At 42.1% G+C, this 15,824-nt stretch overlaps 2 protein-coding genes across 10 annotated transcripts in view; one reads left to right on the plus strand and one right to left on the minus strand.

Annotated features, from left to right (window-relative positions):
* Positions 1 to 1,168: 1,168 nt before the first annotated feature.
* Positions 1,169 to 11,752, minus strand: LOC136245888 (uncharacterized; the record flags this gene model as incomplete). Its single annotated transcript, XM_066037344.1, has 3 exons — positions 11,394 to 11,752; positions 8,849 to 8,916; positions 1,169 to 2,118 (listed from the first exon to the last, which is right to left on the minus strand). Coding segments are annotated over exons 1-3 (1,331 nt in total), but the record flags the coding sequence as incomplete, so codon positions are not given.
* Positions 11,753 to 11,964: 212 nt separating this feature from the next.
* The window catches only part of LOC136245365 (uncharacterized), a 78,024-nt gene continuing 74,164 nt past the window's right edge, over positions 11,965 to 15,824 (plus strand). For all 9 annotated transcript variants that reach the window (XM_066036852.1, XM_066036843.1, XM_066036851.1 and 6 more), the window contains exon 1: positions 11,965 to 15,294. In XM_066036852.1, coding sequence (XP_065892924.1) covers positions 12,493 to 14,649 — 2,157 coding nt within the window. In that variant the 5' untranslated portion in view covers positions 11,965 to 12,492 and the 3' untranslated portion in view covers positions 14,650 to 15,294. The remainder of the gene's footprint in view (positions 15,295 to 15,824) is intronic.

Raw genomic sequence — 15,824 nt, forward strand, 5'->3', positions numbered from 1 at the left:
CCTAACCCTAACCCTAACCCTAACCCTAACCCTAACCCTACCCTAACCCTAACCCTAACCCTACCCTACCCTACCCTAACCCTAACCTAACCCTAACCCTAACCCTAACCCAACCTACCCTAACCCCTAACCCTAACCCTAACCCTAACCCTAACCCTAACCCTAACCCTAACCCTAACCCTAACCCTAACCCTAACCCTAACCCTAACCCTAACCCTAACCCTAACCCTAACCCTAACCCTAACCCTAACCCTAACCCTAACCCTAACCCTAACCCTAACCCTAACCCTAACCCTAACCCTAACCCTAACCCTAACCCTAACCCTAACCCTAACCCTAACCCTAACCCTAACCCTAACCCTAACCCTAACCCTAACCCTAACCCTAACCCTAACCCTAACCCTAACCCTAACCCTAACCCTAACCCTAACCCTAACCCTAACCCTAACCCTAACCCTAACCCTAACCCTAACCCTAACCCTAACCCTAACCCTAACCCTAACCCTAACCCTAACCCTAACCCTAACCCTAACCCTAACCCTAACCCTAACCCTAACCCTAACCCTAACCCTAACCCTAACCCTAACCCTAACCCTAACCCTAACCCTAACCCTAACCCTAACCCTAACCCTAACCCTAACCCTAACCCTAACCCTAACCCTAACCCTAACCCTAACCCTAACCCTAACCCTAACCCTAACCCTAACCCTAACCCTAACCCTAACCCTAACCCTAACCCTAACCCTAACCCTAACCCTAACCCTAACCCTAACCCTAACCCTAACCCTAACCCTAACCCTAACCCTAACCCTAACCCTAACCCTAACCCTAACCCTAACCCTAACCCTAACCCTAACCCTAACCCTAACCCTAACCCTAACCCTAACCCTAACCCTAACCCTAACCCTAACCCTAACCCTAACCCTAACCCTAACCCTAACCCTAACCCTAACCCTAACCCTAACCCTAACCCTAACCCTAACCCTAACCCTAACCCTAACCCTAACCCTAACCCTAACCCTAACCCTAACCCTAACCCTAACCCTAACCCTAACCCTAACCCTAACCCTAACCCTAACCCTAACCCTAACCCTAACCCTAACCCTAACCCTAACCCTAACCCTAACCCTAACCCTAACCCTAACCCTAACCCTAACCTAACCCTAACCCTAAGGGATGTTTTGTCGGTATCATCCAACCTTTATAGGCATCATTAAGTTCTTTCACCAGTGGAGCAACAAAAGAATTCATTGTCAATTTTGGTTCCTTTGGCCCAGGAATTATCCCACACAATATAATGTTCTCTATTTTGTACCGCATGTTCCTTGGCAGATTAAGCACTACCAAATACAGCACACCAACAGAATACTTAGTTCTAGTGAAAGGTTGGAACCAATCTGTGTTCAGCGATAGCAGCAAATTTCCTGGGAATTTGAGGAAATTAGAAAACTTGTCTGAATTAAAATCTCGCCATATAGCTCCATCATACACATCTGCCAATATATCAACTGGAACAGTTTCACATCTTTTTCGCCAGTGGTCACAGATAGTCAAAAAACTTGGATTAGCTACTAAATCAGCGATCGCAATTTTTAGACTTTGGTACGGAAATGTTTTCAGTGGCACATAACGAGTCTTTCCAGAGTCCCGCACTTTTATTTCCTTTAGCAGTGGTGCATTACAAGGTACTCGCTGATCTCTGTGAGGGTGATTAGGGAATGCAACAGATCTGCACTTAAGTGGTCCTCTAGTTGTTACACATTCATCATAGTTATAAATGGAGCTGCATGATGTGCAAACAACAAAAACATTGAGATTGTGTGCATCAAGCCCTACATACTTCAGTAGTCCATTATAAGAATTAGGTACCTGATCACAAGCATCATTGAGATCAGCATAGTTGAGCTGGCCACTTAACAAATGAAGCAATTTTTTTACAACTACCATCATAGCTTTAATAGCAGAATCGGAAACACGAAAAATCATCTGCCACATAATTAGTTGCAAAAAGAATAACTTCACAATGGGATTAATAGGATTCTCCTGACTTATAGGATTTCGGTGTACCCCAATGGTTCCAATATCACTCTCATTCCACACTTCTTGGTAAGCTTCTTCCTGAAACAACACACACACCCAGCTGTAAATCCATTATAATGACATTGCATACATAAACAAATTATAGTGCTGGGTAATTGTTGATATAATGTATAGCTAAACAAAGAAGGCAATCCACGAAATTATAGAATAGCATGAAAAGCATGAATATTAATTCGAACAAGTCGATATGCTACTTCTAAAACCAGGTGCCATGCAGTCAGCTTTCTATTAGCAGAATTTTTAAAATATATATTGTATTATAACTTAATTTTTGGTAATTATTTATTTCTAATTCATGAAAGTTAATTTTCGTAATTCAATGAATTACGTGGCTATGCACTGGCTAGCAACATTTCTTAAATAAAATATTTAACTAACATCTTACGTACAGAAGTATCCTCTAAACCATTTAATAGCTTGACTAAACTGTTGTTTTTACAAAATTCTCTCGACAAAGCCTCTTTTCTGCTATCACTGTTGGAAGGGATACTCCCCCTTTCAACTAAGGAATTCGTTATATCTGGTACCCTAGGAGGCCAGCTGTGTTGTTTCAAGGCTACTAGACATCCACTGAAGCCCTTTAGGAAAGGCCTTTACTGTGCCCTTTTAAACTCGTTTCACCCGTATTTCAAACCGGCAAGTATTAACAGTCTTAACCTAAAGCTTAGAGGTATAATACAGGCTATATATGGCTGTTGTTTACAACATAAAGGCTGTTTTCAGCAAACAAAGTTTTGCTCGTGTGGGTGCGGAAAGACAAACAAATATACAAATACACAAACAGACATACAAACACACACACTTTTTAGGAAACAATTTCAGTACACCAGGCACACGCCCACAGCTAGTCTTCGGTCGGCTGTGGGCGTGCGCCTGATTAAAACTGTATCATGATATTAAGCCTTTACACCATTGTTAGTGGATGTAACACTTCCAAATGGCTACTAAACAATTGTATTGATGAACCATGCACTTGTTTCTTGACAGTAAATAATATGGATAGAATAGAGATATGACTTTGCTTACAAGCAAGATGATTTCCCAAATAAAAGAGCATGAAGCATTGAGTATAATTATGCACTATAACTCTATAGTTATCATAAACACGTTACAGCATCATGCACTCTGTGTAGTGGAGTAACAGAACGTGCACACACTGACAAACATAGCTAAGTAATTCTTTGTATAGGTATCAACACATATAGTGAAAACAGTGTACATGTATGTCTTCTTGACCTTTGAGTCAGTTGTGATATTGAGAAGTATTGTGCGTGCTCTTATATTGCTGTTATCATCCTATCCTGTGTAATCGCTGTAACGACCCATCCTCCGGGCCAGAGTTGCTGGCGGTCAACCTCACTACAACTGGCGTAGTCCTGGCAGTTTATAACTTGAACCAAAGGTGAAAACGCTGTTGTACCGTGGCATAGATTTGGATTAACGGTACCAGGAAAGGTTAGCCGACCAGAGTTGTGTTCTTTCGTTCTCCTGACATCGTCTAGACACACCGACACATGCGACAATTAGAAGCGTGGTGATCACGTGGTCTACCGTTCGCAGCAGACATGTCACTACAGCCTCAGGGACCTGGAGACAGCCATGAAGGTACTCGTAGTGTTACAATTAATCGTCCTGTGATAACGCCAGAACCATATAACGGAGAGGCGAGTAGTAGGTGGGACCAGTGGATTGCTCACTTCGATAGTGTGGCTCAGATTAATGGATGGGATGAATCCGCTCGTCTTTTATGGCTCCAAGTAAGGCTGATAGGAAAGGCGCAGACAGCATGGGAACGCCTGAGTCAAGAGGCGAAATCAACATATGAGAAAGCCACATGCGCATTACGTCAACGTTTTGAGCCTAGTAGCAAGAGGGACTTATACGCAGCGGAATTTCAGGCTAGGAAACGACGGGAGAAGGAATCATGGGGAGACCTAGCCGATGATCTTCGAGCTATCTCAGACCGCGCGTTCCCTGATTTAGAAGATAAGGCCAGAGAGCAGTTATCTCTAGATCGTTTCCTGGGATTGATAGAGAAGCCCACGATTGCGTTAACCGTCCGTCAACGACATCCAAAGAATTTAGACGAAGCCGTGATGTATACACTGGAGGTAGAAACACACTTATCCCTGACGTCCGGACCTACTAACTCGGTAGCAGCTGCTATAACTACTACAAATGGCTGTCATGTCTCAGAAGAAAACCCCGCTACTATAGCAGCAATCCAGATGAGACAAGATAACATGGTGGAGATGTTAAAGTCCCTCACCATACGAATGGAGCAGATGGAGCACACCCTTTCTCAACTGATGGAACGTAGGCCAGTTCCACCCAAGCAGAATCAGACAGCTATGAACCGCCCCCAGGAGCCTATTATTTGCCGGAAGTGTGGCAAAGAGGGCCATTTTGCCAAGGGTTGCGCTGCCACCTATGGTCAACGTAAGCAGGGAAAATAGAAGCCCCCAGTGCCGAGGGTCAGGCACGTGGGGGCGATCACCACCAACAGACCCAATCATCAACAAGTGAACTTAATTCTAATGACTGTAACTCACATATGCAAGTTGTAAACAATGTGTCAAATAATTGTAAAATTAATGCTATTGATCTGTTGGCAGTAAATCCTGCCAAAGCATACCATGTGATTGGGGTAGTTTCAGGGGTAAGAGTGCAGTTTATGCTAGACACAGGGGCATCAGTAAGCCTGCTCAGCAGGGATGCATGGGAACAGGTATCTAAGGGTATAGACATAAATGCAAATACTCTAGAACCATGGACTGGTCCACAGTTGACAGGTGTTGAAGGTAGCCCTATCATAATCCATGGTGCTGCAGCAATAGACATCACACTAGCCGGTGAGGTGCTTAGGGCAGATATTTTAGTGGCCAGTGGATTAAGCACTCAAGCCATACTAGGGTTAGATTTTTTACAGAGTGTCAAGTGTGTAATTAACACTGAGCAAAAGGTGCTGCACATAGCAGGGAAAGCCATACCACTGTTACAGGGCACTGATCAACATGATGCACTTGTGTCTACTGTTAGAGTCCAAGAGACCATCAACATCCCACCGTTTAGCGAGCTACAATTGCAGGTAGCCACCACAGACATTATCAGTAGCTCTGCCGACTGGTTACTAGAAGCTTTGCCACTTAAGGATACTGTCATGGTTGCTACAGCCGTAGTAACACCCCATTATGATGGCCACAATACCACAGTCCCACTGCGATTAGCCAACTTATCAGGAGAAGTTGTCAACATCTACAAAGATTCTAGAATAGGCCAGATTACTCAATTAGATGACTCTATTAAGATTGCTAGTGTGTCACAGAACCTACATACCTCTAGCCTAACTCAAATACCTGAAGCCCCTCCCCACAAACAAGAGCTCTTGTGGAAGATGGTAACTGACAGTGGAGACACACTTACCAGTGCACAACAGACAACACTGTACAGTACCCTACTGGCATTTGCAGATGTGTTCACAGCAGGTGATGATGACCTGGGCCACAGTGATCTGCTTCCACACACAATCCCCACAGGGACAGCCCAACCAATTCGTCAGCCACCAAGAAGGGCGCCACTTTGCCATAGGGAGACTGTATGCAAATTGCTTAATGATATGCTATCCAAAGATGTAATTACACCATCCAAGAGCCCATGGGCTTCACCAGTGGTGTTAGTCCAAAAGAAAGATGGTTCTGTTAGGTTTTGCATAGACTACCGCAAATTGAATGCAGTAACACAGCGAGATGCCTACCCTTTACCCCGCATAGATGAAACACTGGATACTCTGAATGGCTCAAAGTGGTTCAGCACGTTAGACCTCTTAAGCGGATACTGGCAAGTTGAGATGGATCCAAGAGACAGAGAGAAGACGGCCTTTGCCACACATGAAGGACTATTTGAATTTAAAGTTATGCCCTTTGGCCTTTGCAACGCACCAGCAACATTCCAACGGTTGATGGATTTAGTCCTTGCAGGTATTCAGTGGTCAAAGTGCCTAGTGTATTTGGATGACATCATTGTGCTTGGAAAATCATTTGAGGAGCACCTTCAGCACCTGGTATTAGTCTTGCAGAGATTGCGAGAAGCTAATTTACACCTCAAGCCAGCAAAATGCGTACTTTTTCGAGAGGAGGTTTTGTATTTAGGGCATGTGGTGTCCAGACAAGGCATTGCCACAGATCCAGCTAAAACCAAGAAGGTCTCAGGATGGCCAACACCTACCACCATAAAGGAAGTGCAGCAGTTTTTAGGGCTGGCTTCTTATTACCGCCGTTTTGTCTGCAATTTTGCCTCACTAGCCAAACCACTATATAAGTTGATTGAACGAGGACGAACATTTAAGTGGACCAAAGAATGTGCAGAAGCTTTTGCAGCTTTGAAGAATCGCCTGACCACTGCTCCTATCCTTTCCTATCCTGACCACAAAAAGGAATTCATATTGGACACAGATGCCAGCCAAGAAGGCATTGGGGCTGTGCTATCACAGAGACAGGGAGACCAGGAAGTGGTTATTGCTTATGCCAGCCGCTCTCTATCAAAGAGTGAACGGAAGTACTGCGTGACGAGGAAGGAGCTACTCTCAGCTGTGACTTTCATTCACCACTTCCGACCCTATTTGCTAGGGCACCAGTTTATACTTCGTACTGATCATGGATCACTAATATGGTTGCAAAACTTTAAAGAGCCTGAAGGTCAGCTGGCTAGATGGGTGGAACAATTGCAAGAGTACAATTTTGAAATAGTACACCGCCCAGGCAGGAGACATACTAATGCAGACGCCATGTCACGCCATCCATGTAGTCAGTGCCAACGGCCAGAATCAGAGTGCACTACTAGTGAGCCTGAGATACAAGTTGCAACAACATTATTAACACCTGAGAGAGAACTGTCCACCACCGATCTTGAGTTAAGACATTTACAGATACAGGATGAAATCATTGGCCCTGTTTTAACAGCAAAAGAAAAAGGAGATAAATTGCTTCCTGATGAGTTGAAGCGCTTCCCCAGAGAAGTCACAACGCTCTCACAACAGTGGGAGCAGCTTACTATCCAGCATGGAGTGCTCTACAGGAAATATGAGAATACACAGGGCAGCCAGTTACACCTGCAATTGGTAGTTCCTACTGAGCAGCAGAGCTCAATACTGGATGAAATACATGGAGGAAGGATGGCAGGACACTTGGGTGAAGATAGAACTTTTAAGAAGCTTCAAGAGCGTTTCTACTGGCCAGGGTATTCTCAAAGTGTCAAAGAGTGGTGTCAAAATTGCCCTCACTGTGCAGCCAGGAAAAAGCCAAACCAGAAGCAAAGACCACCACTACAAAAGGTGGAGAGAGGATACCCACTCCAAATGCTTGCTGCAGACATTGTGGGCCCCCTACCTAAAAGTAGCACAGGTAATAAATATATCCTGGTAGTATCCGATTATTTTACTAAATGGGCAGAGGCTTATGGAATCCCAAATCAGGAGGCTAAAACCGTTGCAAATAAACTTATCGACAACATGTTCTGCCGCTTTGGAGTACCAGAACAATTTCACACTGATATGGGGGCACAATTTGAGTCCATTTTAGTAAAGGAAATCAGTAAACTACTAGACATCAAGAAAACCCATACGACAGCCTATCATCCACAAGGTGATGGCCAGGTGGAGAGACTTAACAGGACCATAATTGCGATGCTAGCCACAATGATTGATGAATATGGAGATGACTGGGAAACTCACCTAGCAAAAGTGTGTTTTGCATACAATACATCAGAACATGCCACCACTGGGTTTTCCCCATTCTATTTAATGTTTGGGCGAAAAGCAAAAATCCCACTAGACATCATCTATGGCGACCCTGCCTCAGCAACCACAACACCTCCAGAGTACATACAAAACCTTCGATCTTCACTAGAACACAGCTACAAAAATGCGCGAAAGCATTCACTGGGAGCTGCTTGCCGACAGAAAGAAAATTATGACAGCAGAGTTCATGGGAGAGCTTATGAAAAAGGAGATTTGGTATGGCTTTGTACACCGATGGTAGGCAAAAAGAAGTCAAAAAAGTTACATTGTCCGTGGACTGGTCCTTACAAAGTGGTTAAGAAACTTTCAGATCAGGTGTACAGGATACAACACACACAAAACAGGAAGCGACAAGTGGTACACTTTGAGCGGTTAAAACCCTGCTCACCAGACATGAGACCAAGGCCTCAAACCAGTACCAGCAACAATTCCCAAGACAATGCCCAAATGAATGAGGACACAGCATTGGAAAATTCTACTGTTGTACCACCGGGAACTGTACTGCAACTAGTTGACCAAGATGATGACGTGACAGAACAGAACAATGCTCCTATTGTTTTAAACAACCAGGCGGATAATTCAGTTCAGCAATCTAATAATATGAGACATCGGTATCCACAGAGAGAGAATCGTCAAAGACCACTTCGATACCGAGATGACTGACATGAGACATGTCCTTATAAAGAAGGGGCATGTGTAGTGGAGTAACAGAACGTGCACACACTGACAAACATAGCTAAGTAATTCTTTGTATAGGTATCAACACATATAGTGAAAACAGTGTACATGTATGTCTTCTTGACCTTTGAGTCAGTTGTGATATTGAGAAGTATTGTGCGTGCTCTTATATTGCTGTTATCATCCTATCCTGTGTAATCGCTGTAACGACCCATCCTCCGGGCCAGAGTTGCTGGCGGTCAACCTCACTACAACTCTGCACATACATATATATACCTCTAAGCATTCATCATCATCTTCTGATTCAAAAAACTCTTCATCTTCACTAGCCATATAAGATCCATCTATAATAAAATAATCTAGCTGAACGGTGCATGTACTTGGCAATGATTGAGTACTTCAACCTTCAACTATACTGTAGCATGCAATAACAAAGAAAAACAAAAGTTTAAAGGATTGTTGAAGAAAACAAACAAGCAAAGACTGCTTAAATGGTAAAACTGGCTCACCACTGCTGACCCAGTGATCCAGATACCAATCAAGGCAGATATGACCTGGATTACTAAAGTGGAGATGCGCATAGAAGTCACAGCCTGGCCGATGTACGACACTTTGTGGTGAGTAGACTCAATTTCAATGCTGATGGTAATTAATGTAGACCACAAATGCATATTTTGACTCAATCAAAATGTTGCCTCAGGGATCACTGGGTCAAAATAGGGATTTGTAATTAACATTAATTACCACCTCAGCGATCCTTTCTTGTTCGTTGTTCGTTGGTTTCTTTCCCTTGTTTGAAAATTTATTCTTTTGTATCAGTTTTGCTAATTAATACACTTTTTCTCAATCCATTTATGGAAAGTAAACACACACCACACACTGCACAGATGAACACATGTAGCTATGCCATGCAAATTATTGCACATGTAGGAAACATGGATATAGTCATAAAGAGCCATGTGACCTGGAAGTAAAAGTTGTATTACTATTAAAAACCAGGTGCCATGCAAGATTTAGTTGCTAAGATGGTAGCGTTCTGCATTGAATGGCTAATGTAACACACCGTAAAAAAATTGCTAATCAAATAATGTATATTGTAATTCACGGAATAAAATAATGTATTTTGTAATTCACAAATTACATGAAACATGTTGCTATGGATGCATATTTTAATCAGACTATTTTTAACACGCGCCACACAGAACTACGTATCTTCTTAACTGTAATTATTCTTTAATTTTCATTCACGTAAGTACATGCAAGTCACACTCACTTTCAAAATGAGCACGTAAACACCTACGTACTGGGAGCATATACGAGGCCTACTGCCATGTTTTTCAGTATGCAGAACAACTAGAAGGTTTATTAGGAAGCCAGTCTCGAAGTCTGAGGAGAGTAGCTATGGCCCAGTTTTAAACCCGGAAAAGAAACCACCTTTGAGCCAGGTGCAATACTTGATTACTGGCTGCTGTAAAAGTTTGCTCACGTATGGGTGCAGAAAGCAAAACAAACACATACATAGGTACATATAATGCACACACACATTTTGGGAAACCATTTTAGCGCCTGCCCACAGGCCGGTTATATATGTGCACTTAACATTTCCGACTACAAAGTCATTATAACAATCCAGATGACAGTACCAGACAGTCTGGCACTGCATGCACAAGTATATCACAACATTCCATATAGTTAGGGTAGTTATTAGAAGATGTTCTATCTGTTAGTGGTGACCCTGATAAATTAAGGCAGCTACACATGTGGAATAGCTTTTAATTAGCCATGTGTAGCAACGTCTTTGTAATTAGGCCACAAAAACTTACTTACCCTCCTGACAACGTGCGGGCAGACGGGCAGGTATTTATTATTGACTAGATAAATAATAACAGTTATTTTGGCCTTGGGAGGACAGCATCAGATAATGCTACTTTTCATCTCCACACCTGTATTATATAGAGCATACATGAGTACCGTATACGCTGAATATTTGGCGAGCGTAAACTTTGGCTATTTGGAAGAAACAGCGTATTGGCGGACATTTAGTTTGGCGAATTGTACAAACAATCTACCAAGCAAACTAAGACAATGGAAAGCTAACTGCTGTTGGCGGTCAATTAAATTGGCGGTCGATGCTAATTTCGCCAAACCGCCAAATTAAAATCACCGCCAAATATTCAGCGTATACGGTATGTGCTTTATTTATTTACTATGCAAAAAACCTCAAATATGAGTATGTTTGCATATACAATTTGTTCAGTTTGTCTGTAAACGTGTCTAAGTTAGGGGAGGTAACCACATCGGCTGGCAGAGTTCCAATCACGGATGGCGGCAGGTAGGAAAGAGTGTTGGAAAGAATTAATTCTTGTTTGGATTTGTCTGAATCTTAGTTGATGGCCTCTTGTAGATGTTTCAGAGGGTAATAGATAAGAGTTGAAGTCAATTTCTACTAAATTGTTGAGAATTTTGTAAAACATTATCAATCTGGACAAATTTCTTCTATTTTGTAACCTATTACATTCCAATTTATGTAGCAGCTCAATGGCTAGGGGGAATATTTCTTGCCCAAGGAAACAATAGTAGTATAAAGACCCAGCCAAGAATTGACAAACCTAGGCATCAACCAGGCTGATGCCCAGACAACTGGGCTAAGATCACCTCAAGCCCTTGTCTTCACGACGACAATTTATACAGCACAGCTAGTGTAGTGCACTACGATAAACCGAGAAGAATTACATAAATTCTTCAACTAGACTATTGGCTGACAGAAATTTGCGCATACATCAATACTTGGACACGAAATTAGTTATGAAACTGAACAAACCTTCCGGTGTGGATTCATGCATCTCCTCGTCCATGTCTCCCATAGCAGGTTCGACGCTGTCCATATTAAACGTACTATCCTGTAACTCCGGCTGGGCGGGACGTAATGGCTTAGTGCTGTTGGATTTCCACCTCCTTAATCGAACCTTGCTCCATTCACGTTTTTGCTCATCGTAAAACTGTTGCTTGTGGCGGTAAAATGTTGTATTAGGAACAACAAGTTGGCAATGGGGGCAGTATTTGTCCCTGTTCCTCGACGATTCAGAAGTCGCAGACTCTTGATTACCACATTGCACGGTCTGAGGTTCAGCCATCTATGATCAGCCTTAATAAATTATATTATGCGCTTTAAAGGCTGTATGCGCGTAATCCTCAGCTAATCATAATGGAAGAACGGAGAAACGTGATAGTTCAGGGAAACTGGTAGGACAATAGCACGGATATCGATACTACCTGTGACAATGGGAACCAGGAACAATGCACGAATTTCACCGTGCAAGCGTAAAGAACGGTAAGTGAAGAATGTACGTACTTGTGTTGATAATCTCCTGTGAAAGCACACTAGCCTGTGCTCCAGATGAGACCATAATCACAGCTACATATAAAGAAATGGAAACTAAGGTCAATTCACTAAATGTCAAATTGGACCAGAGAAGAGAGAAGAAGAAACAAGGGACTTCCCCCCCAAATGTACAACCACGCAGACAATACAACAGAAGAACTTACCAGGCACCTAGACAAGGAAACAATCCACCCTATAACCATCCTCATCAATTCAGACCCAGGAGGCCAGAACAGGATCCCCCAGGCTACAGACCACAAGAGCCATTCAACAGACAACAATTGCCTTCGTATAGAAATAACCGAAACTTTAACAGGGATGACAACAATATTAGAAGACCTCATTTTGAACAACCTCCATCACATAATAACATTGCACCTCCTAATAACTACCCAAACCAGTATTGGGGAAACACAAACCCACCAGTACAAGGAAATCAGCTTGGAGGGCTCGTAAATACTTTAAACTGGTTACTACAAAGTCTACAACCGCAATCAACATATCAGTCATTCCCCCAGCCTCCATTTCCCTACCGGAGATGAGGGTGTTACAAAAAGGTTTTAAATATATACCCTACAGTACATACACTCCCAAGCATTTAGAACTAGACACCAGTTCCTTGAAAGCCAACTTAACTAAACGTTGTGTACCATACAGATACGACATTCCAAAGGGTGGACTAATGAAAACAGTCAGTGATGTGTCCAAAGTAACAACCCCAGTCAGTAATGCCATCGACCAATTTGTAAATGAAGTCAGAGTCTCTTGCAACATTGGTACTACACAATCAGGCAAGGACAACATCAATAGAAGAGATAGAAATATACTTAAGAAACTGTGTAATCGTAAGGACATCAGAATTTCCAAGAGTGATAAGGGCGACACTGTTGTTGTCGAAACCATGGAATGCTACACAAGAGACGGTCTCAAACATTTATCAGACCAGGACATTTATCACCGTATTGATAAAGACCTCACATCAGAGTTACATGTCAAAATCAAGACATTTGTTAACCACTGCTTTAGTCGTGGTCTAATCAATCATGAAGTTTATAGTTTTCTCACTCAGGATGATAAACCCAGAACTCCTTTTATTTACTTTTTGAAAAAATTACATAAGACTCCCTTGGCTGTCAGGCCAATAGTTTCTAACATTCACAGTCCCACTTGCCTGCTATCTCAGTTCATGGACCACTTACTGAAACCCATTGTCGCCACTAAAACTCACATACTCAAAAACTCCATACAAGTCATTACTGAAGTGGAGCAATTACGTATTCCAAATAACTCATTACTAGTCACAGCCGACGTTAAGTCATTATATCCCAGCATACCAATAGAGGAATCCATTAACATTATTCTAACTGAATTGGAAAACTACAAGGACCCCACATCTCCATCTATACTTATATTAAAAGAAATGTTGAGTTTTATATTATATAATAATTGTTTTACTTTTGGTGACCTTTTCTTTCTGCAGGTTCGAGGGATTGCAATGGGCACAGCCATGGCCCCTAACTATGCCAATCTATTTATGTCTAATTTTGAGGATAAATTTATTTTTAACAGAAACACCAGACCAGTCTACTACCGTAGATACATCGATGATTTACTTATAATTTGGAAAGACACGGAGGAGGAATTGATAAAATTTATGGACCACCTAAATAATTGTCACCCAACTATTAAGTTCACATTTGAATCTTCCACTACTGAAGTCACTTACCTGGACATCAATATTGTCAAGGAGAACCATCAACTTTATGTCAAACCCCATTTTAAAACCACTAACACTTTTTCTTATCTACAGACATCTTCCTACCATCCTAAATTCACCTTTAAAGGTATCTACCGAGGGGAAAATGTAAGAATCCTTCGTAATTGTACTAAACAGTCAGACTATGAAACTACCATGAACCATATTAAAAAACAGTTCTCAGTCAGAGGCTATGCCACATTAGACTTACCTGATATACCATTTTCTGAAAGAAATAATCATCTGAAGAAGAGTGATACCACATCACAGACACGGGACAACCCAATCATCATTGTGAGTAAGTTTGACATTAACAAAAAGTTTGTAAGGGCCTGTAAAGACCACTGGCCAATGTTAACTGCTAATTCAGAGACTAAAAAACACTTATATCAGAAACCAGTTCAACACACTTTCACCAATCACAAGAACATCAAGCAAAGATTACCCAATAATAAATTGGACATTGAGGTACCTACCGACTTAACAACTCACCCTTCACCTACTATCACCAGTAAACAATTTCCAGCTAAGAATATAGCTTGCAGGAGAGAGGATTGTGCCTGCTGCAGTCAACTAAAGGGCAGTGCTCGAGTTATCAGTTATCAAACACAAGTATCTTTTGACATCACTAACATCTATGCATGTGACTCTGTAGGTGTAGTCTATCTACTGGAATGTGTACATTGTTACAAGCAATACGTAGGAGAGACCTCTACCACACTACGTGCCAGAATGAGAAGACACAGGAATATGTCCAATCAAGCTACCAATAGACCCTTGTATCACCATCTTCAAGAGCACAAGCAAACCTTTGCTCAAACCTACAAGTTATCTATCCTTGATAGAATTGTCGATACTTCCGCTAGAAAAGCTAAAGAAATGTGGTTCATCCAGCAATTCAAAACGAAGATACCTTTTGGCTTTAATGTTATTACGTGAGCCACTTCCGACATACGTATACTGGAATTTCACCTCCGTGTTCCCCCTCATCTTTGATGACGTCAACCTATATAAACTCTGTTAATTGACAGCCCTTTCACTCTCTTACGATTGCAACTTGGAGTGAGTTTGTTTCGTCTGAAGAAGGCCCTGAACCGAAACCGCGGTCACGCCAGCAAGCTCTCCCATTACAAGGACAGTCACGAACATTTTGTAACTTATTTTGTTGTTGTAAGAGTCCTCTTTTGTTTGTTATGTCGTCAGTATGGTATTTTGTACTTGTATTACATTAGGTTGTATGTATTTAGGCTTGTAATTGTACGCGTACATTATCATTCTTTGTGTATATAATCATTAAAGTAAATCTGTCTAACAGCAAAGTCATGAGTCGCACCAACCGCGATGGAAGCACCCTGAGGAACGGCAAACCAAGGACGTACAAATCTGTGTACCCTTCGACTCAACCCTCTCCTGCCACGAGAAACTCTCCACGAGAAACGAGAAACTCTGGCAATCAAAGCACCAGTAGTCAACCTCCGAGTGGAGCCACCTCTGGAAGGAAACTGCCCCCTAATCCTATTGACCTTACTGGACCTACAAATGAACAACAACAGCAAGAAGAAAATAACAATGTTCTAAACACAGGTACTAACAATGTAAATGTACAGCACAACACTGAACAGACAGGGAACCATAGTGCTGAGGAAGGGATTGATGGTGCAGGGAACACTGTTGTTCCCCCAAACCCTAACCTTAACCCTAACCCTAACCCTGCCGGGCTACCAATTCTTCACCATAAAGTAGTACAACACTACTCTGGCAATACCAAATCCGCGTCTAAGGTTGCCTGATGAGTTTCCGGCGTAGAGCTGAAACGAAACTGGTCGTGACCAGTACGATGGATATTTATAATGGGAAATTCTCAACCCATTTGGTCTCCGTGTAGCTATTACACGACGAATTAAACTTGCCAGTCAAATAATACAACTACACATATGGCCATACAGCTATAAACCAAATAGTGAAGATTGTGTGAGTGGCACTCCCACCTGGTGAGACTATAATAGCCACCAGCACACAGTTACATACCATAACCCAGGATAGGTACATAGTTGCCTATACCTACTGTGAGCTACAATTACAATACCACAATCTGAGGTGTGTATATATATATG

The sequence above is a fragment of the Dysidea avara genome, chromosome 15 (assembly GCF_963678975.1).
Source record: "Dysidea avara chromosome 15, odDysAvar1.4, whole genome shotgun sequence".
In the NCBI taxonomy this organism is placed as follows: Eukaryota; Metazoa; Porifera; class Demospongiae; order Dictyoceratida; family Dysideidae; genus Dysidea; species Dysidea avara.